The 23,515-nt window shown below is 40.5% G+C and overlaps 1 protein-coding gene across 6 annotated transcripts in view; it reads left to right on the plus strand.

Moving 5' to 3' along the window:
* Nucleotides 1-23,515, plus strand: part of GSAP (gamma-secretase activating protein) — a 96,112-nt gene that overhangs the window by 61,779 nt on the left and 10,818 nt on the right. For 5 of the 6 annotated variants that reach the window (XM_053926754.2, XM_053926755.2, XM_053926756.2 and 2 more), the window contains 7 exons: nucleotides 726-854; nucleotides 1,826-1,884; nucleotides 2,546-2,577; nucleotides 4,944-5,011; nucleotides 8,175-8,270; nucleotides 10,336-10,406; nucleotides 10,831-10,925. In XM_053926754.2, coding sequence (XP_053782729.1) covers nucleotides 726-854; nucleotides 1,826-1,884; nucleotides 2,546-2,577; nucleotides 4,944-5,011; nucleotides 8,175-8,270; nucleotides 10,336-10,406; nucleotides 10,831-10,925 — 550 coding nt within the window. Of the gene's footprint in view, nucleotides 1-725; nucleotides 855-1,825; nucleotides 1,885-2,545; nucleotides 2,578-4,943; nucleotides 5,012-8,174; nucleotides 8,271-10,335; nucleotides 10,407-10,723; nucleotides 10,926-23,515 lie in introns of those variants that run through there. The other variant, XM_053926759.1, reaches the window with a different exon arrangement.

Raw genomic sequence — 23,515 nt, forward strand, 5'->3', positions numbered from 1 at the left:
CAAGTCTAGTATCACAGTAGGCATTAGCTCACTTTGTTTTATGGCCACACATGAACCCTTGGCCTCAGTCAAATCTTTATAATTGCATATTTTTGGCAAGAACACACGTATCATAAATTTATCTTCATTGATTTAAAAAAAACAATTTGTGTCTGTACATCCTTCAACATTAAAAAAGATATTACTGCATTTAATTTAAAAATGAACAAATGGATACATTCTTGCTTCAGGGTACGACTACTATATCAATAAGTCAAAGACCTAGATGGGATGCCAACTATTCTGTTCTGGAGTATTTTGACAACTGAATGTGAAACTAGTTCACTTCCTTTGGAAGTAAATAAGTTTAGTGGGAAAGTAAGCCTGTTCCATGTGCTGCAAACCTTATGAACATTCTCTGGCTGAACATGGCATTGTCGATACAACATGTGTGTTTACCATAGGCAGACCTGCTTAGCCTTAACCCAGGGGAGTAATGCCAGTTTGGGTAAAAGGAGGTAGGAGAGACAGTGGGGAAGACAAGACTCTTTAAGTCTCTCTATTTTTAGAATCCTTATTGGGATTAGAATACCATTCTTTGTGGAAAGCATTCACTTGGAAATGCTGCTCTGTAAGAGCTGAGGAAGTAAGGGAGCCCAGTTTGTAGCAAAGCTTGGGTGTCCTCCCTGGTAGTTTGGCCAACAGGGCTGGCTGCTCGAGTTCGCTGATGTTTTTGTCTTCTACAGGTGCATAGCTTTAAGAGCTACTGGGAAAAACTGAATGCCAATCTGGACTATGTGAAGTACTCCAAGGCACACTTACATTATAACAACAACGTGGTCAGGAGGGAGTGGCACAGCCTGATCTCAGATGAGGTATGTGTCGGGGTTCAGGAGAACAAAGCAAGAAGCAAAAGCATAGCAGGTTAGATTCAGGTGTTGCCCGCAAGTCATAAGGCTGGCTTACATTTGCAGCACTCTTCCCAGTTGCCAGGCGCTTTTACATTGTTGCTACTGGTCTCCCTCCCAATAGGCAGACAGAGGTGCTTCTCTGATGCTTGTTTGGGTGATGGAACCGTTTTGTATCTTGATTGTGGTGGAACATGAATCTACGCATGTGATTGAGTGACATAGAATTACATATTGTACCAGTGTCAGCTTCCTGATTGGATAGTGTACATGTATAGTCCTTTATATAAGATGGAAACATCGGGGAGATCTCAGGGGAAGAGTACCTGAGATCTCTCTGTAGTATCGTTGTACATAGTTGTAGTGTTTTTGCATGTCATGCATAACTGACTTGCAACTTCCTGTAAATCTAGAATAGTTTTAGAAAATATTTTTCTAAAATATTTTCTGGAAAGTATATTTCTGGGGAGGGTAGAAGCAAGAGCAGAAGGTGGGTTTAGCTGGGGTGAGAGGAAAATGCAGACAACTGTAATTGAAAAACAATAAAATAATTTAAAAATAAAAAAATAAAACCTATGAGTAAGTAATAAAAAAAGAAAGTATATTTCTTTTTTCTGAAATTCTTTTTTTTATAATTTTAATTTTTTATTGTTATTCAATTACAGTTGTGTGCCTTTTCTCCCCATCCCTCCACCCTACCCCAGCTGAACCCCCCTCCCTCCCCCACCTCCACCCTCCCCCTTGATTTTGTCCATGTGTCCTTTATAGTAGTTCCTGTAATCCCCTCTCCTCACTGTCCCCTCCCCATTCCCCCCTGACCATTGTTAGATTGTTCTTAACTTTGAAATTCTTAATTGTATTTCGTTATGTCCTTGGTGTGAAAAATGTCACCCACAAGACCTTCACCTTTCACACCTCTGACATGTTCTCACTCCTAGAAAACAGATAAAAGAAGATCCAAGGTGTATGTGAGGAATATTCTTGATAATGCAGCAAAGTAAGTACAGTTTGGGATTATTGTGTCAGTGAGATGGTTATCATCTGCAGTTATTTTGCTGGCTACCTTTCATGGAAGTGGCTCACTTTCTTTGTGTGTGATGCTGTCAGCCTAGTGAATGCAGCCACTTGGGCTTTCTTCTAGAGTTTGAGGCTGGAGTTTCTAGTGGGAAAAGTTTATCTATTAAGCCTTACAGGTTTGCATCCTATGGATAAGGAAATAGTAAAGAAAGCTCTTATTAATTGAGCCCTTTGTGGGGAGTGTACAGATAATAGGCTGATTTTAAAAAGTGTTAGGGGGCCGGTGAGCTCACTCTTATTTTGAAAGCAGATTTTCTGGGTAGTGAGTCATCTCAGAGTGCTGCAAGTGTGGGCCCCGTTCCACCCTCTGGTCTATTTTCTGTTCCCATTATTTCCAATAACTGAGAGCTGTAATTGTTCTGAATTATTGTCATTGTTTGCTCTGAAGGGCTTTGAGTTTTGTACTTGCCTGATGTGGCTTTTGCCAAGTTGATTAAAGTTTTTGGAGGTTTTCACCAGCCTGAGAGCAGTTTCTGCAGTAGTATTATGGGTTCTTAAAGGACGATATCTTTACATGGTATTGTGGCTTTCATTTAAAAAAATGCTTCCTGTGTGAATAACATTGGCTAATTTCTTTATAGGGTGATTTCGAACCTAGAAGCAAGGAATTTGGGTAAGAAAAGACCTGTAAACAGCCTTCCAGATTTCAGTCAGTGTCTTGTTTGTAACACTGTTCATCTTTCCTCTGTGGGTTGGCAAGAAAATCACTTCCCACAGTGTGATGAAGGCAGCACCCTTTAAGATTTTCCTGTCAGAGGGGCTGCCAGCTCCTTCCGGGTCTGTCCTGGCACCAGGACCTTCAGGGACAGCTGCTGAATGTGTTTTTGCTGGAGGGGTCCCTGAGTGCTGGCCTTCTGGTTTTCATTATTTTTCCTCATAGAGTTGATTTAATAAATATGCCCTCTGGCTGTACCTACAGGATGCACTTTGGAAATTCCCTTGGCTGAGGGCTGCTTTCTCTCCAGCGGTCTGACCACACAAGCGCCTTTGACTTGTGTGCTCCTTGCATTTTGGTTGACACTTGCGCACCCACTGGGCTAGGTCCTAGGGGTGCAAAGAATGAGGAGCTTCTAGGTAAGCACTGTGACCGTGGGGGGAGAGCACGGGCTGGAGCCAGACAGAACTGGACTTAATTCCAGCTTGGCCACATACTCACTGTGTCCTCTGAGGCAAGCCATTTACCCATTTTGTGTGGTCTTCCTCAGGGCAAGGGTGAGGAGAAAAGGAGGGTATGTGGGGTAATGTTTATGGCACCTAATACAGTGCTTGGCACCTGTGGGATACCCGGGGTGGCTGGGCGATCATTAGTGTGGAGGAAGAAAGGCTAACACACAATTTCTAAACCAGGTGACAGGTGTTACGTAACCGCAGATGCAGGGGTGAGGGGCTAGGGCAGGAGAGTCTTGACAAACAAGGGGGACTTGGCTGGATGGAACTGGGGGAAGGGAATGCTAAGCATATTCAGGTAAAAGCCCTTTTGTGGTTTTGTCAGTGGGACTCTTTCATGGCTCATAAAGGTCAGTCTCTATTTAAAAAGCTGTTGGTTTTAAATCTCAGTTCTGTTTTATGGACCTGGATGTTTAGCTATATGTTGGGTTTCCCTAACGGAAATTATTTTATACAGTGTGTTGCTAGTTGCACATCTGCAGCTGTGCACACAACCCACATAAATTGTGACCATGAACTTGTCAGGCAGCCCAGGCAGGCAGAGCTCAGGTTCACTGAACAGCCCCAAGGGAACCAGCCTCTGCCGGTTACCAGGTCATCCATGTCTGAAGCCAGGCGTTCTGTCACCAGCACCAGGCAGCAGCTGTCGGAAGAAGTGCTGCCCAGTGCACGGGGGTGTGAGTGTGTGTGTGATTCAGGGGTTTGCAATGCGGGAAATATTGCTGGTCTTGTGTCCCACTTCTGTTGTGCCCACCCCACCCTGCTGCCCCCATTAGAGCCCCTCCTGCTCCTGTCCTTCAGGCCTGCTTGCATCCTGTTAGTCATTCCTTCTTGACACACTTTTGGGAACTTGCCCCTTCCTCTCACATGCTTTGCTTGTGCTAGTTTCCTAGGAAGAATGACGTCACTGCTGGGGTCAGAACACTCGTGTGAAATTCAGGCCTGCCTGGCTCAAGTCCTGAATTGTTTTATCTTAACCTTGAAGGTTGTGTAGGATCCAAGTAAGATTTCTCCTGAGGTGTCAGGAGGCATCCATGCCCTCTCACTTGAGTTGTCAGCCCACTGGCCTGTGTAGATCGGTCCTCCTAACTTGTGCTGTGTGTCAGATGCTCTGGGACAAGGAGAGTGGGTCACGAGGTGCTGTCAGACGAGTGTTAGGGACCTGCCCCTCCAGTCTTTCTGGTGAAGTGCAAGTCATGGTGGAGAAAGTGCCATTCAATTTGACCTTACATATCACTTTTCCATCTTGATCTAGTTACCTTGCAGTCTGAAAACTTATGCCAATTAGTGTTATTGCCACAGTAATTGACTGGTCCTTTCTGCTTAGTAATTCCCGAAGACACTGAACTATGGGGGGTCAAAAAGAAGGGAATCAGGTGATCCTTCCTTCAATTCCCTTTCCCTGGGTTTATGCCCCCCTTATTGTTAAGAGAGGGCCCGATTACTCTGTCTCCAGTGGCCAGAAGTTCTTAGACAGTGGTGAGTTTTTGTGTTGAAGAACAGTCAAAGCCAGAGCTTATTCATGTTGGAGTGTGTTCCTTCTCCCTCCCTCCATCCTTCCCTCCCTTCTTACCTCCTTTCCTCCCTTCCTTCCCTGTCTCTACCTCTTTCTGTTGCCCAGAGCTCTCTGCAAGTCACCTGAGGATAAGTTCAGCTTGCAGGACTAGGTCACACTTACTGAGTGAAAAACTTTTATCCTGTCAGGGAACTGTTATGTTTTCCCAATGACTCAGAGAAGGAAAACCGGGCTGATTCCTTTTTCTTCTAGCCCATTTCCAGTAAACCACCCTGGTTGACAATTGCTCCGTTTAGTTTCAGAGCCAAGATTGATACCCCTCTTCCAGGAGGAGGACAACCATCAGAGGCTGCTTGTGGGGCTGGTAAGTGGTCTGTGGTGGCAAACAGTGGGCTCTAAGAAAAGAGGGAAGGGCTGGATTGAACTTCTCATTCTGATCTTGTTTTTCATTCTTCCAACATGAAGTTATATCCAGCACCTATAGGCACTGTGTGTTCATTGGCAAGGAACAATATGATTTCTGCCCTCTTGGAATTATAGTTTAGTGGGAAGACACACATTAATCAATTACCCCAGTAAATATATAACTACAAAACATCATAAGGAAATGTACATTGAGGGTGTTTAAAATGAGGAAAAAGCAATGTTTCTGTGGCATTTGTATCACAGGTGTAAAATATTACAGAATAAAACATTCTTTCTGAAGAAGTCCTGCTAGGAAAACCAAAGAAATATAAATAAAAATAAATTAATTAAAGAGCAGAATTGGTAAATAACTCCAAAAATCTTTAAAAGTCTGATTAGAGACATCACGAAAGTCCAATAAAATATTTTTAATACTATGTATGCTTAGGAATGGGATAATCTATTACTAGATATGGCAAGTTAAAAAATATAAGGAAAGTATGTAAACACATATCTAGACACTTAAAAGTTTTAGTTAAGCTAAGTATCCTTGGCAAATAGGATGGCAAAACTTGAGCCAATAAGAAAGAGAAGATCTGAAAGCACAATAATAATAAAGTAATTTGAAAAAAAGTCAAAGATATCTCCAAAATAGGCCCAAATTTATTTAAAGGTCTGTTCTTCGAAACGATTAAGGGCCAGGTCATTCTCATGGTATGTGAAATATTTTTGAAAGAGATGGGAAGCTTCTTAATCACTTTAAAAAGCCTGCATAACCGTAAAACCAAAATCTGGCGGTGATTACTTTTTTATTAATATGGATACCACAAGCTTAATTAAAATACTTTCCAGTGGTCTTTTTGAAAATACAAGTGAGGTTCTTTCTAGGAAGGCTTAATATTAGGAAATATATTAATGTAATTCATCATATTACTAGGTCAAAGAGGAAAAAATGATAATCTCTATAGGTATTAAAAGTTGATAAAAGTAAAATTCTACTTTTGGAATACACTAACCTAATAGGACAAAGAATAATCTGATACTAATAGCCAACGTTCTTCTTAATGGAATGCTGGAGGCACTCCTATTAAAATCAGAAAGAAGTTAGGGATCTTTGCAATTTTCACCAAAATTTGTTATGGTTTGGCAATAAGAAACAAAAGTAAAAGAAGATGCTAAGACTGTCTGATGCTACAAACACACAAAATAATCAACTGGAAAAATGGAAAATAAGTAGCAAGTTAGTCAGCTGGTGATTCTATATCTATTTTCCTTTTTTATCAGGATTAACCAGTTAGAAGTAATAATGAAAAACAATATCCCATTTACAAGTCCTTAGTGTCTAGATTAATAACATACAATCAAAAAGCCAATAAATTCTCTGTTGGCTAAATGGCTCCCCAGATATGGCAGAGAGGTGTGGGACTGTCATCGCCAGATTCTGAATGTGTTGTTGATCCACGCTGACAGCAACAATATGGTGTTGTGCAAAAATAGACAGTCAGTAGATTCTAGTTTAAATTCGGATATTTAGTATATGACACATGAGGCATTGAAAAGTCAGTGTGGAAAGGAATAATTTTTAATACATCAACCAGTCAATGGTTGTCTGTTTGTAAAAGAAAATGAAGTTTGATTCCTCCTATCCCAAATACCAGCACTTTAGTCTATGGCCATACCACCCTGAACATGCCCAACCACGTCCCATGTACCACCACTTTGTACCACAACTCAGCAATTTTCAACCTTTTCCATCCATGGCGCGTCTAAACTAATTACTAAAATTCTGCAGCAGCACACCAAAAAAATATGCTATTATATTTTTTGCCAATCTGATAAATAAAAATAGGTATAATTTTGATTCATTCGCACTGGATGGTTATCTTTGTGTTGATTGTTGTTATTTTTTAATTTGACAATCTAAGGGAAAAGAGGTCAGTGTCCCTGACTAAATAAACCAGGTATGGCATGTTTTAAAAATTCTTGCAGCACACTGGTTGAAAATTGCTGCCATAAACCAACAGATATATCAGATAGAAAAAGCAGTCTAATATAAAATATTTACCTGTATACAAGAATTTGAATAAGTGGGTAGTTAAATAGTACTGAAATAGAGAAGGCCTTTTATTCAACATAGTGTATTATTGAACATAGACATATAGGGAAAGATAGGTTGAAACCTTAAAACATAAACAGAAAAGCAAAAGGCAAACTATAAATTTGGAAAACCTTTTGATATATGTGATAAATGATTAACATTTGGTGTATAAGTAAAGGTATAAATCAGTAAGAGAACAGCACACCAGGAAATGAATAAAGGATGTAACCAATGACTTTTCCAAAGTAAATTTAGGCCCAAAATCTCAAGTTGGGGGAGAAGAGAAAGAATGTTTCCCACTGCTGTAACCAAATGACAGATAGAACAAGTGTTTTTCCTTGTTTTTTATTGCCTATCAAATTGACAACAATTTAGCAAGTTTAGGGCACAGGGAATTGGACAGCCTCATCCAGTGCAGCTGAGAATCAGTGGGAGCACAGAAGAAGGTGTTTTGGTGCCGTATCTTCAGGCCCTCAGTGGGCCAACAATTCCACTTCTAGGAGCTTAGTCCTACAGAAATAATAATTGGGGTTATAGCAGAAACTTCTGTTTGAGAATTCTTTGGAGAATTCTCATCAGGGCTAGGAGCTTGACAGTCAGCTGCTCCCTGGGCTTTTGGTGAATTGGAAATAGTTTCTCTAGGCAGGAGTGTGCAGCCTGCAGGCCGCACACAGCCCAGGGTGGCTGTGAGTGCAGCCCAACACAAAATTGTAGATTTACTTGAAACATTATGAGGTTTATTTGTGATTATGTGTCACAATGTATTTAACGTGTAGCCCAAGACAACTCTTCTAATGTGGCACAGAGATGCCAAAAGTTTGGACACCCCTGGCCTAAGGGTAGACATTGGCACCTGATCTATGCTCATTAAAGAAAGATTGGGGGTCATGCATTTCTGCTGGTGGGATCTTCAGATCCAATGTTTTCACACTCATGAGTAATGTTAATAAATAGATCTAATTCAAACCAGTTACAGGTGTGAGTGGGTGGGTTGTGACTTATCTAACTTATATCCTGTTTTCAGATGGTGTCTGAACTAAAAGACCATCTTTTGAGACACCTACAGGGTGTAGAAAAGAAGAAAATTGAACAGATGGTTCTGGACTACAGTTCAAAACTGGTTGGTTTGCTTTTCGTTTTTCAGCCCCAGCTCCATTCCCTGGTATATAGTCCCCAGTATGTGGTTCAATATGTTTTTCAAATTAGGTTTTAGGAGGTCTCCCATTCCCAAACCAGTATATTGGGTGCTATAGATTAAGGAAATTATAAGAGAACCTCAAACAAAAAGAACTTGGTTTTGAAAGTGCTTTATGCACTCCTTTCAAATAGTGATTATATGCTCCGGAAGCATAGAACAGTTGTGGATTTAGCACGATTGCCTAATGCTCACATCTCACCTTGGCATCTTCCAGTTTCTTATTAAACAGTAGGTAATGTTGTCTACATGGAGGTTTATGCAGACATGAGCAAACTTGAACTTCAATTCTTAATTAGCTCCAACAGCCCAATTAGGAATGATTCTAGCCAGTTGTATACATACTACCACATTCGAATCCTCTGAGGAGATTGGCAGCTCACCTACGGGGTAGCCACTTACTGAAATTGTGTAATCCAAATTAATAATACCAGTTCATGTGTAAATAGAAGTGACGTTGTTAGATTGAATTTTGAAGCTGTCTTGGATCCTTCAAGAAGTATATGGAGTTGAAACCTGACCCTGCTTAGAATCTAGAAATAATATGCTAGAAAAAATATTAAAGTATTTAAATACACAGAAAGAGAAAGAACACTCTATTTCTCCAAGTTTGGGTAAGACCAGTATGCAAATGAGCCAGTGTGCAAATACATACTTTTTGAACTCTGGAAGATAGTTTATTGGATAGGACCCTCATTTAATCTCATGTTTAATTTAATTTATTTATTAAAAAAATTCTTTTATAAACATTTTTTTATTGTTGTTCAAGTACAGTTTTCTGCCTTCCCCTCCACCCATCCTTCATGTTTAATTTTAGAGTGTCTGCCTTAATTGTAGTCATTAGTGTCTTTTTAAATAATATCTTTGAATTTAATAGTTTTTAATATATTGGGAGAGGTTGGTATTCTCATATACTGATTATTTATAATCAGAGCATTGAAACTTTCCTAAAAAATTCTCTCTTGCAGTGGACCTGTACGGAGGAGCTCACTTTTGTGAATGTTACTGATCTTCCCCTTGTTGGTATTAACTTGCTTTCTTAAGTCCTTTAACATACAACTATTTAACACATTTACCTATCACCTTTATTTCTGTTGACTTTAAATTTCACCTTCCAAATTGCTAAGGGTTTTGGTTCAAACATTATTCTTCCCCACAGTTAATTACATAGAAGTTTTAATGTAAGTTTGTGTTAACCACTCCTAGAACCAATAGGACCAGAAATGACACAGATGTAGCCTCAGAAAACTCAGCAGTTACTGATTGAAGCCAGATCAGCCCGCCCCTGCCCAGCAGCAGTCACGCCTCCCAGGCCCCTCTCTGGAGGGTGATTGGACATCCTTTCTAAAACAAATTCTCAGAAGGTGCTGCAGAACCGGATTATATTACTCACATGCTATTTTACCTGATTTCAGCCAAAGAGAAACTGAGAATCTATATCATTGAGAATAAATAGCACCTGTGCCTGTGGGGGCCCCTCTCCTTTGCCCCCATGTGCAGGGCCCGGATTCATGGCTAAAAACTGCTCCGCAGAGACTGTCCCGTTATTGACAAACTAGCACAGTGTTGAACCTGGGGACCTGAAGCCAGTTTTACTCCACAGCCCATGCTCAGGACTGTCGAGCTCTTCAGTATCACCTTTCTTCTCATTGTCAGCTCTTGCCACATAATAGGCCTCAAGCAAACCCAGTTACACTTGACCTTCACTGATGGACGAGGGCCTGTTAGCCAGGCTGGGGGAGCTCAGCTGGGGCGCTGCCTGCACAGAGGGTGCTCTGTTAGAGTGTGGGGTGCATTTTCAGTTTTTCCATTTTGGGTTCCAGTGCCATAGAACTGACCTCAGAAAGGCTGGTTCTGTGTATGGGAACAGCCTGAATGCCAGCTGCCCTGAACGTGCCCGTCAGAGCCTGGAGGGGTAGCTGTGGGGCCCCTGAGGGAAGATTTGACCTCTGGGGTGAACAGAGGTCAACAGGCTGTCTTTCCCCTCCAGCTGGATCTCATTTGCCGAATACTGGAAACCAGTTGGAGGAAACATAATCTCCATCCCTGGGTTCTACACTTGTACGCAAGTATTTTTCGCTCTTTTGTTGGGATGCACAAAGAGCCAAAACAACTCTGATTGCTGCCTGTTTCAGCAAAGCCATTTTGCCACTTACCAGTTGAAAGTGATTCTCGCCAGTGATGACACCATCTGTCTTAGTTCTGTACGCAGCACTTTAAGTTATGCCCCTGTTACTTCACTCATCCCCTTTCTGGGCATATGGTTGGTGAGGAGGGCAATTGAAGTTCATATGATTTATTATTTATGTGCCAACTGACTGCTTAGGTTCTAGGAATTGGGCTGATGGTCACCATCATAATTCTGAAGCTTTCTCCAGGGCAAAGCCCTATGCGATTAGCATGGATTCCATCTGTCTGTGGCTTATAGAAATGGAGTTTCAGAGATGAGCGCCTTGGCTGATGCGCTGTGTTGGTATTTTCCCAGCAATCAGCGGGCTAGTGCTGCTGAATTTGCGGTCTTCCACGTCATGACCAGGATTTTGGAAGCTACTAGCAGTTTGTTCTTACCTCTGCCTCCTGGTAAGTCTTGGCTCTTTTATCCTTTGTCATGATAAATGTGTTCTTTTTTCTTCACTTGGTCCCTGGACTTTGGCATATTATGAGTTTAAGGACGAGAACTGCTGTGTCTGAGAAATTGTGTGCCTGGTGTCCCTGTGAGAGTTGGGCCTGAGGCCAGTCTCTGATGGCCAGATCTCCCCCAGTTATTAAACTGTACTCTAGTTTGTCACTAACTTAAGGGAGCCTAGGTTGGTCCTCGTGTAACTCTCTAGGATACTCTGTCGATACTCTAGGTAGGATACTCAGTGGAGTTGATTCAGGGAGAGCTTTCTCTGATGTCTGTAAGCCTAGTTTATCTGATCAAGAAAGTTAACACAGAAGGAAGTGGGTCTGGCTGGGTGCCAAAATTGAGTTGATTCTGATGTGCTTGGAAACTAAAAATTTCCCTTAGCAGTTTCAAATAGGACCAAATCAGGCCTCAAAACAGCCTTGGCACATGTGTATGCAGTCATTTATTTAATTGGTCGTTTGTTCATTCAATCAACAAACAATTGTTGAGCAAATATTACATGCCAGGTACTGCACTAGAAATTAGAGCAATTACAAAATTTAACAAAAGTCTAGTTGGGAAGATGAGCATGTAAATCAATAACCATTATAAAATACAAATAAGCTCCTGATTGCTATAAATGACATAGTTTATGTTCATTGCATGTAAGTTCTAATGTAAGCTTTACAATAACTTATTATGTAAAATATATCAGCCAGTTTTTAATATTTTTAGATAATTCATTTTTTTTGTTTTTTTGTTTTTTAATTTTTATTTTTAATATATTTATTGATTATGCTATTACAGTTGTCCCATCCCCCCACTAAACTCCATCCTGCCCACTCCTTCCCTTCCACATTCCCCCCCTATAGTTCATGTCCATGGGTCATACTTATAAGTTCTTTGGCTTCTACATTTCCTATACTATTCTTACTCTCCCCCTGTCTATTTTCCACCTATCATTTATGCTACTTATTCTCTGTACCTTTCCCCCCATTCTCCCCCTCCTGCTCCCCTATTGATAACCCTCCATGTGATCTCCATTTCTGTGGTTCTGTTCCTGTTCTAGTTTGCCTAGTTTGCTTTTGTTTTTGTTTTAGGTGTGGTTGTTAATAACTGTGAGTTTGCTGTCATTTTGACTGTTCATATTTTTGATCTTCTTTTTCTTAGATAAGTCCCTTTAACATTTCATATAATAAGGGCTTGGTGATGATGAACTTCTTTAACTTGACCTTTTCTGAGAAGCACTTTATCTTCCCTTCCATTCTAAATGAAAGCTTTGCTGGATACAGTAATCTTGGATGTAGGTCCTTGCCTTTCATGACTTGGAATACTTCTTGCCAGCCCCTTCTTGCCTGTAAGATCTCTTTTGAGAAATCAGCTGACAGTCTTATGGGAAGTCCTTTGTAGGTAACTGTCTCCTTTTCTCTTGCTGCTTCTAAGATTCTCTCCTTCTGTTTCATCTTAGGTAATGTAATGATGATGTGCCTTGGTGTGTTCCTCCTTGGGTCCAGCTTCTTTGGGACTCTCTGAGCTTCCTGGACTTCCTGGAAGTCTATTTCCTTTGCCAGATTAGGGAAATTCTCCTTCATTATTTGTTCAAATAAGTTTTCAATTTTTTGTTCTTCCTCTTCTCCTTCTGGCACCCCTATAATTCGGATGTTGGAATGTTGCAAGATGTCCTGGAGGTTCCTAAGCCTCTCCTCATTTTTCCGAATTCTTGTTTCTTCATTCTTTTCTGGTTGGATGTTTCTTTCTTCCTTCTGGTCCACACTGTTGATTTGAGTCCCAGTTTCCTTTGCATCACTATTGGTTCCCTGTACATTTTCCTTTGTCTCTCTTAGCATAGCCTTCATTTTTTCATCTAGTTTGTGACCAAATTCAACCAATTCTGTGAGCGTCCTTATTACTAGCATTTTGAACTGTGCATCTGATAGGTTGGCTATCTGTTCGCTGCTTAGTTGAATTATTTCTGGAGCTTTGAAGTGTTCTGTCATTTGGGCCATTTTTTTTTGTCTTGGCGTGTCTGTTACTTAAAGGGGCGGAGCCTTAGGTGTTCCCTGGGGCCGGGTAATGCTGATCACTGATTGCTTTGCTGAGATGCTGTATGTGGAGGAGGGGCCGAGAGGGAGCAATGGTGCCCACTCCACTCTCTGCCGGATTTTAGTCACTCCCTCTGCTACCCACAATCAAACTGGGCCCCTCTGGTGCTGGTTCCCGAGTGGGTGGGCTTGTGCACACTCTAGGCCCCTGTGGGTCTCTCCAACGACCTCTCCTGTGAGGCTGGGAGTTTCTCCTGCTGCCACCCCAACCCCCATGGGCGTTTTCACTCAGAGGTTTGAGGCTTTATTTCCCCGTGCTGGAGCCCTGGGTTACCTGGTCTGCTTCGCTCCCCGCAGTTCATCCTGGTTTATCTGTGCGCGAATGTGGGGCCGCGGGGTGCTACCTATTGCTCTGCCTGCCCCATTCTCCGCCACTCTGAGTCTGGCCTTCTCAGTTTATCTGTGCGCGAATGTAGGGCCTCAGGGTCTGCTAGTGGGCAGACTGCCTGCCCCGTTCATCCCACATTCCGCCAGTCTCGGTCCTGCCACGGCAATGAAAGTCCTCTCCGCCCCGGCTGCCTGTCTCCGCCCCTCCTACTGGTCTGGATGAATGTTTGTTTTTTATCTCCTTGGTGTCAGACTTCCTTGCCATTAGATTTTCTGCCAGTTCTGGTTGTGCGAGGAGGTGCAGTGTGTCTACCTACGCCTCCATCTTGGTTCTCCTAGATAATTCTTTAATTCTTATCCTTTTTTCAATTATAGTTGAATACAATATTATATTAGTCTCAGGTGTACAGCATAGTGATTAGACATTTGTATAACTTACAAAGTAATCACCCCAATAAATCCAGTACCCATCGGACACCACACATAGTCACTACACTGTTATTGACTATATTCCCTACGCTGCACTTTATATTCCTGTGACTATTTCTTTTATAACCAGCATTTTGTATTTCTTGATCCCTTCACCTTTTTGACCTATCCCCTGTCTCCCCTTCCCATCTGGCAACAATCAGTTTGTTCTCTGTATCTATAAGCTTATTTCTCTTTTGTTTGATTGATAATTTTGTTTTTTAGATTCCACATATAAGTGAAATCATATTGAATTTGTCTTTGTCTGACTTCTTTCCCTTAACATAATACCCTCTTGGTTTATCCATGTTGTTGCAAATGGCAACAATTCATTCTTTTTTATGGCTGAGTAATACTCCTTTGCATACATGGACCACATCTTTATCCATTTGTCTACTGGTGGACACTCAGGTTGCTTTCATATCCTGGCACAGGGGTACATATGTCTTTTCAAATTAGTGTTTAGGAGTTCTTCAAATAAATACCCAAAGTGGAATTGCTGGGTCATAAGGCAGTTCTACTTTTAATTTTTTGAGGTAACTCCATAGTGTTTTCCATAGTGGCCATACAAATCTGCATTCCTATCCATAGTGCATGGGAGTTGCCTTTCCCTGCCTCCTCATCAACACTTGTTGTTTGTTGATTTATTGATAATATATCAACCAGTTTTATTTATTTATTCATGTAAATCTATTCCTTCATCCAGAATTAATTCATTTCTTTATTTGTTCATTTTAAGCCAACACGTGTGTAGTGTCTATTTTGTGCCAGGTACTATTCTAATTACTGTACATAAATTAACACATTTAATTTTCATAACAATCCTGGGTAGTAGGAACTTAAATTGAACCACATTAAATTTCTGGCCAACACAAATGGCACTTTCATATGGTTTCACTACATATTGTTCCCATTCAAAGATGGTAAAATTGAGGCATAGAAAGTTTAAAAGTAACTCGCCAAAGTCACACAGCTATTAAGTAACAGAGCCAGTATTCACATCCAGGCAGTCTGGCTCCAAAATCTGTTCTGCCTTTTGCATTTTTTATTCCAGTTGAATTAGTTGATACTCAAACTTTAGGCCCCCAAAACCCCTTTAGCATGTCTGAACTCCTCTGCATTTGTGATATATCTGATACAGTTTGGAATCCTTCATGCTTTCTCGAGCCACACAACTTATAAGGTCTGCGTGTAGTGGAAGTACAAAATGGGTTTCTTTTAACTTTACAGGAATCTGAAAGTGGCCATTTTTTGTGAGGAGAAAGGATGTCTTTAAATTATCCCAATGGAGTATGAATTGTGAGGTGCCCTCTAGAAAGAGTGAAGGGATTTCATGAAAACTGTGTATGGCTTTCTGGCTTAAATTCTTTTTGTGTTAATTATTATTCTTGATGATTAACACAAAAAGACTTGGTAGAAGAATGAATTAACATTTTCATATTTGTTCACCGTGGATGTTCAAGCTCCTTTTGTAAACAAATGAAACTTACTGGGAACAATGTTATTCTTGGGAAGTCATAAAATTTCACTCTCTGCAGAGCGTTGCATTCTTTCACAGGAATGGATAAGGAGGGAGAACATAAGAAAATGTTATCCGTAGTGACTGAGAATTATTTTGAATAGACTTAATGGCTTGTGTCCATGGATCAAGCCAGGAAGAGCAGTTTCTATCCCTTTTCCTCTCAAATGTTTGTTTCTCATGTCACATGGAAATAGAGATGAAGCACTGATGGACTGGGTGCATGCACGCATGTGCGTGTAAATACAAGGAAGTTTTTCATGTACATGGGTCAGTGTGCATGCTTTCCAGGCCTCCTAGAGTAGCAAAATCTGAGTTTCAATTGTCAGAAATGTCTAACCTGGATTGGTTAAAGACAAAAGAGAATGAGGACCATAAAAAGACAGTCATGGTTTAGAGCTGGAGCACTTGCAGTTTAAAAGGGACTTGTGTTCCCTTGCTGGCTAGAGGCGGGCCAGGACCCCTAAAGGATGAGGACAAGAATTGGCTGGGAAAGCTCTCTTTCCAAACTGATGTCTACTTTTAGCCGATTTCTCTGTGCTTAGAGCTGACATGCAGAGAGGAGGCCAGGAACAGACTGTTGAATTTGGGACTGTGCCCTGGGGACAGAGGATGAAGGGTCATCAGGGATCTTTAGGACATGGACACAGGGTAGAGAGGAATTTTGAAAATCTATGGGATTTATGAACTTGTATTCAGAGAAACATTTCATAAATTTTTTAATTTGGGAAAGAATGTTTAAATCCATTTTAAAATCTCATGTTAATTAGGTAGTAAAATCACTATGTTTTTCTTTAAATATTTTATTTATTTTTAGAGAGAGGGGAAGGGAAGAAGAGAAAGAGAGGGAGAGAAACATCAGTGTGAGAGAGAAACATCTGACCCTGCAACCCAGGCACATGCCCTAACTGGGAATCGGACCAGCGAACCTGAACCTTCACTTTGCAGGACAATGCCCAACCAATTGAACACCACCGGTCAGGGCTTAAATCACTATTTTGGGGTGGATTCAGGGAAGCTAGGGGACTCATCCATTGTTAGCCCATTAACATCTGCTTGTGGGCAGAGTCTGCATTTTATCTGACCCTTGATGTTTCCAGGCTGTGGAACTCAAGTCCCTCACTGCTCATGATCCATGTGCTCAGAGAGAGAGGGAGAGAGAGAGAACTCCATGAGCTGTCTGAATTCAGGTTCCTGCTCTTGGGTGTCATTTCTTTGTCATGTAAGCTCCCTGGACTAGGCTGTGATTCTTTGTCATTTCCTGCCCTCTTCCAGTCAGTTTCTAAGCCATGCCTCTCCCATCCCTTCCCTCCTCTCTCACTTACAGTGCCCTCATGACCCCCTGCCCAGGTTCATGCTGTAGTCTCCCAACAGGTCTTCACACCTCTTGTAGCAAACTGTACCTCCAGTCCCTTCTTTGCCCTTTGCCATTTATTACAAAAGGAAAGCCCAAATCCTCTTTCCATCCTGCTTAAAAACTTTCAGTGCCTGCCCCAAGTTTACTAAATAACAAATTCCTTGCTGTCATTTAGCATTCAACCCCTGTCACATGCACTCACAGCTCCCTGCACTTTTCTGTCATAGAACTGGTCACATTAAAAAATATACAACCCACCTCAGAACAAAATACCTACACAGACTGAAAGTGAAGGGCTGGAAACAAATATTCCAAGCAAATGGACAGGAAAAAAAAGTCGGGGTAGCAATACTCATATCGGTCAAAATAGACTTCAAAAAAAGAGCTATAAAAAGAGGCCCAGAAGGTCACTTCATAATTCTCAAGGGAAGAATCCATCAAGAAGACATAAACATAGTAAATATATATGTACCCAGCATAGGAGCACCCAAATACATAAAGAAAATCTTGGATGACTTCAAGAAAGATATTGACAGCAACACAATTATAGTAGGGGATTTTAACACCCAACTGTCAAAAATGGACAAACAAAATATCAACAAAAATATTGTGGCATTGAACAATGCCCTAGATGACATGGACTTAACTGATATATATAGAGCCTTTCATCCCAAAGAAGCAAAATACACATTCTTTTCAAATGCACATGGAACATTTTCAAAGATAGATCACATGATAGGACACAAAACAAGCCTCAACAAATTCAAGAAAATTGAAATCATATCAAGCATTTTCTCTGACCACAAGGAACTGAAACTAGAAACCAACGTCAAGGAAAAACCCCCAAAACACTCAAACTCATGGAGATTGGATAGCATGCTATTAAACAATGAATGGGTGAAAAATGAGATTAGGGAAGAAATCAAAAAGTTTCTGGAAACAAACAAAAATGAACTCACAATAATCCAAAACTTATGGGACACAGCGAAGGCAGTCCTGAGAGGGAAGTTCATAGCAATACAGGCCTACCTTAAAAAAGACAGAAACATTTCAAATAAACAACCTAACCCTATGCCTACAAGAACTTGAGAAACAACAACAAAGACAGCCCAGAGCAAGTAGAAGGAAGGAAATAATCAAGATTAGAGCAGAATTAAATGACATAGAGACTAAAAGCACAATTGTAAGGATCAACGAATCCAGGAGCTGGTTCTTTGAAAAGAAAACAAAAATTGACAAGCCTGTAAGCAGACTCATCAAGAAAAAAAGAGAGAGAGGACCCAAATAAACACAATCAGAAATGAAAGAGGAGAGATTACAACTGATAATACTGAAATACAAAGGATAGTAAGAAGTTACTATGAAGAACTATATGCCAAGAAATATGAAAACCTAGGTGAAATGGACAAATTTCTAGGAAAATGTAACCTTCCAAAACTGAATGAAGAAGAAGCAGAAAGCCTGAACAAACCAGTAACAGCTGAAAAGCCCTGGACCAGACGATTTCACAGGAGAATTTTACAAAGCATTTAAGGGAGAGCTAACCCCCATCCTCCACAGATTATTTCAAAAAATTCAACAAGATGGAAGACTCCCAAACTCTTTTTATGAAGTCAGCATCATCCTAAACCCAAAGCCAGATAAAGACATAACAAAGAAAGAAAACTTCAGGCCAATATCGCTGATGAACATACATACTAAAATCCTCAACAAAATATTGGCAAACTGCATCCAGCAGTATGTTAAAAAGATCATATACCATGATCAAGTGGGATTCATCCCAGGGATGCAAGGATGGTACAATATTCGCAAATCAATAAACATAATACACCACATAAACAACAGCAAAGACAAAAATCACATTATCATATCGATAGATGTGGAAAAAGCATTTGATAAGGTACAGCACCCATTTATGATAAAAACACTCAGCAAAGTGGGAATAGAGGGAGCATTCCTCAACATAATTAAGGCCATATATGAGAGACCTACAGCCAACATCATACTCAATGGACAAAAACTTTGAGCTTTCCCACTAAGATCAGGAACAAGACAAGGATGCCTTCTCTCACCACTCCTACTCAACATAGTATAGGAAGTCCTAGCCACAGCAATCAGACAAGAAAAAGCAATAAAAGACATTCAAATTGGAAAGGAGGAAACAAAACTGTCATCGTTTGCAGATGGCATGATAGTGTACATGGAAAATCCTATAGACTCCACCAAAAAACTACTCCACCTAATAAATGAATTTGGTAAAACAGCTGGATACAAAGTCAATACTCAGAAATCAAAGGCATTTTGGTACACCAACAATGAAATATCAGAAGCAGAAATCAGGAAAAAATCCCATTTGATATAGCAACAAGAAAAATCAAGTACCTAGGAATAAACCTAACCAAGGAGGTAAGAGACCTGTACTCAGAAAACTATACAACACAGAAGAAAGAAATCAAGGAAGACAGAAACAAATGGAAGCATGTACCATGCTCATGGATTAGAAGAATTAACATTATCAAATTGGCTGTACTACCCAAAGCGGTTTATAGATTCAATGCAATTCCTATTAAAGTACCAATGGCATATTTCACAGATATAGAACAAACATTTCAGAAATTTATGTGGAACCATAAACGATCCCAAATAGCTGCAGCAATTTTGAGAAAGAAGAACAAAGCAGGGGGAATCATAATGCCTGATATCAAACTGTATTTATTACAAGGCCACTGTAATCAAAACAGCCTGGTACTGGCATAAAAACAGGCACATAGACCAATGGAACAGAAGAGAGAGCCCAGAAATAAACCCAAGTCTCTACGGTCAATTAATATTTGACAAAGGGGGAAGAAGCATAAAATAGAGTGAAAATAGCCTCTTCGACAAATGGTGTTGGGAGATCTGGACAGCTACATGAAAAAAAATGAAATCTGATCACCAAATTACACCATACACAAAAATAAATTCAAGATGGATAAAAGACTTAAATATAAGTTGTGAGACCATAAAAGTCCTAGAGTAAAACATTGGCAGAAAAATCTCAGACATTCCACGCAGCAACATCTTCACTGATATGTCCCCTAAATCAAGGGATGTAAAAGAAAGAATAAACAAATGGGGCCTCATGAAATTAAAAGGCTTCTGCATGGCTAAAGAAAACAGCATTAAAATGAAAAGAGAACCAACTATTTGGGAAAACATATTTGCCAATGATACCTCAGACAAGGGTCTGATCTCCAAAATATACAAAGAACTCACATGACTTCACTCCAGGAAGACCAACAACCCAATTAAAAAATGGGAAAGGATTTGAACAGAAACTTCTCCCAGGACATACAGAAGGCCCAGAGACTTATAAAAAGATGCTCAGCATCACTGGCCATTAGAGAGATGCAAATTAAAAACACAATGAGATACCACCTCACACCAGTCAGAATGGCCATCATAAACAAATCAATAAAAAAGTATTGGAGAGGATGCAGAGAAAAGGGATCCCTAGTGCACTGTTGGTGGGAATGCAGACTGGTGAGGCCACTGTGGAAAACAGTATGGAATTTCCTCAGAAAACTGAAAGTGGAACTGCCTTTTGACCCAGCAATTCCACTGCTGGGATTATACCCTATGAGCCCTGAAACACCAATGCAAAAGAACCTATGCATCCCAATGTTCATAGCAGCACAATTCATAATAGCCAAGTACTGGAAGCAACCTAAATGCCCATCAGGAAATGAGTGGATCAAAAAACTGTGGTACATTTACACATGGAATTCTACGCAGCAGAAAGAAAGAAGGAGCTTATACCCTTTGCAACAGCATGGATGGAACTGGAGAGCATTATGTTAAGTGAAATGAGCCAGGCGGTGAGGGACAAATACCATATAATCTCACCTGTAACTGGAACATAATCAACAAAAGAAGAAAGCGAACAAAATATAACTAGAGACATTGAAATTAAGAACAATTTAACAATAGCCAGAGGGGAAGGGGGAGAGGACAATGGGGAGAAGGGTTTTTTTTCTTTTTTTTTAATTTTAATTTTTTGTTATTCTTTTTTTTTTTTTTATTGTTATGCAATTACAGTTGTATGCCTTTTCTCCCCATCCCTCTACCCCACCCCAGGTGAACCCACCTCCCTCCCCCCTCTCCACCCTCCCCCTTGGTTTTGTCCATGTGTCCTTTATAGTAGTTCCTGTAATACCCTCTTCCCACTATCCCCGCCCCCACCCCCCACCCCCCGCCCTGGCTATTGTTAGATTGTTCTTAACTTCAATGTCTCTGGTTATATTTTGTTTGCTTTTTTCTTCTATTGCTTATGTTCCAGTTAAAGGTGAGATCATATGGTACTTGTCCCTCACTTCCTGGCTTATTTCACTTAGCATAATGCTCTCCAGTTTCATCCATGCTGTTGCAAAGGGTATAAGCTCCTTCTTTCTCTCTGCTGCGTAGAATTCCATTGTGTAAATATACCATAGTTTTTGGATCCACTCGTTTGCTGATGGGCACTTCGGTTGCTTCCAGTACTTGGCTATTGTAAATTGTGCTGCTATGAACATTGGGGTGCACAGATTCTTTTGGATTGGTGTTTCAGTATTCTTAGGGTATAATCCCAGCAGCGGAATTACTGGGTCAAAGGGCAGTTCCATTTTTAGTTTTCTGAGGAAATTCCATATTGTTTTCCACAGTGGCCTCACCAGTCTGCATTCCCACCAACAGTGCACAAGGGTTCCCTTTTCTCCACATCCTCTCCAACATTTGTTTGTGGATTTGTTTATGTTGGCCATTATGACTGGTGTGAGATGATACCTCATTGTGGTTTTAATTTGCATCTCTCTGATGGCTAGTGATGCTGAGCATCTTTTCCTATGTCTCTGGGCCCTCTGTATGTCTTCCTTGGAGAAGTGTCTGTTCAAGTCCTTTGCCCATTTTTTAATTGGGTTGTTTGTCTTCCTGGAGTGGAGTCGAGTGAGTTCTTTATATATTTTGGAGATCAGGCCCTTGTCTGAGGTATCGTTGGCAAATATGTTTTCCCATACTGTTGGTACTCTTTGTAATTTGGTGCTGTTTTCTTTAGCCATGCAGAAGCTTTTTATTTTGATGAGGTCCCATTTGTTTATTCTTTCCTTTATGTCCCTTGCTTTAGGGGATGTGTCTGTGAGGATGTTGCTGCGTGGAATGTCTGAGATTTTCCTGCCAATGTTTTCCTCAAGGACTTTTATGGTGTTACGGCTTATATTTAAGTCTTTTATCCATCTTGAGTTTATTTTCGTGTATGGCGTAAGTTGGTGATCGAGTTTCATTTTTTTGCACGTAGCTGTCCAGATCTCCCAACACCATCTGTTGAAGAGGCTGTTTTTGCTCCATTTTATGCTCCTGCCTCCTTTGTCAAATATTAATTGATCGTATAGACTTGAGTTTATTTCTGGGCTCTCTATTCTGTTCCATTGGTCTATGTGCCTGTTTTTATGCCAGTACCAGGCTGTTTTGATTACAGTGGCCTTGTAATACAGTTTGATATCAGGTATTGTGATCCCTCCTGCTTTGTTTTTCTTTCTCAAAATTGCTGCAGCTATTCGAGGTCGTTTATGGTTCCATATGAATTTCTGCAATGTTTGTTCTATATCTGTGAAATATGTCATGGGTACTCTAATAGGGATTGCATTGAATCTATAAATTGCTTTGGGTAGTATGGCCATTTTGATAATGTTGATTCTTCCAATCCATGAACGTGGTACATGCTTCCATTTGTTTGTATCTTCCTTAATTTCTTTCTTCAGTGTTGTGTAGTTTTCTGAGTACAGGTCTTTTACCTCCTTGGTTAGGTTTATTCCTAGGTACTTTATTTTTCTTGTTGCTATATCGAATGGGATTTTTTTCCTGATTTCTGTTTCTGCAGTTTCGTTGCTGGTGTACAGGAATGCCTTTGATTTCTGGGTATTGACTCTGTATCCAGCTGTTTTGCCAAATTCATTTATTAGGTCGAGTAGTTTTTGAGTGGAGTCTATAGGGTTTTCCATGTACACTATCATGTCGTCTGCAAACAGTGACAGTTTCATTTCCTCCTTTCCAATTTGGATGCCTTTTATTGCTTTTTCTTGTCTGATTGCTGTGGCTAGGACTTCCAATACTATGTTGAATAGGAGTGGTGAGAGAGGGCATCCTTGTCTAGTTCCTGATCTTAGTGGGAAAGCTCTAAGTTTTTGTCCATTGAGTGTGATGTTGGCTGTAGGTCTCTCATATATGGCCTTAATTATGTTGAGGACTGCTCCCTTTATTCCCACTTTGCTGAGTGTTTTTATCAGAAATGGGTGCTGTATCTTATCAAATGCTTTTTCCGCATCTATTGATATGATCATGTGATTTTTGTCTTTGCTGTTGTTGATGTGATGTATTATGTTTATTGATTTGCGAATATTGTACCATCCTTGCATCCCTGGGATGAATCCCACTTGGTCATGGTGGATGATCTTTTTAATATATTGCTGGATGCGGTTTGCTAATATTTTGTTGAGAATTTTAGCGTCTATGTTCATCAGCGATATTGGCCTGAAGTTTTCTTTCTTCGTTGTGTCTTTATCTGGTTTTGGCATTAGGATGATGTTGGCTTCATAAAAAGAGTTTGGGAGTCTTCCATCAGTTTGGATTTTTTCGAATAGTCTGTGAAGGATAGGGGTTAGTTCTTCCTTAAATGCTTTGTAGAAATCTCCTGTGAAACCATCTGGTCCAGGGCTTTTGTGTGATGGGAGTTTCTTGATGACTGCTTCAATTTCCTTTGCTGATATTGGTCTGTTCAGG

This window comes from Desmodus rotundus, chromosome 6 (genome assembly GCF_022682495.2).
Source record: "Desmodus rotundus isolate HL8 chromosome 6, HLdesRot8A.1, whole genome shotgun sequence".
In the NCBI taxonomy this organism is placed as follows: domain Eukaryota; kingdom Metazoa; phylum Chordata; class Mammalia; order Chiroptera; family Phyllostomidae; genus Desmodus; species Desmodus rotundus.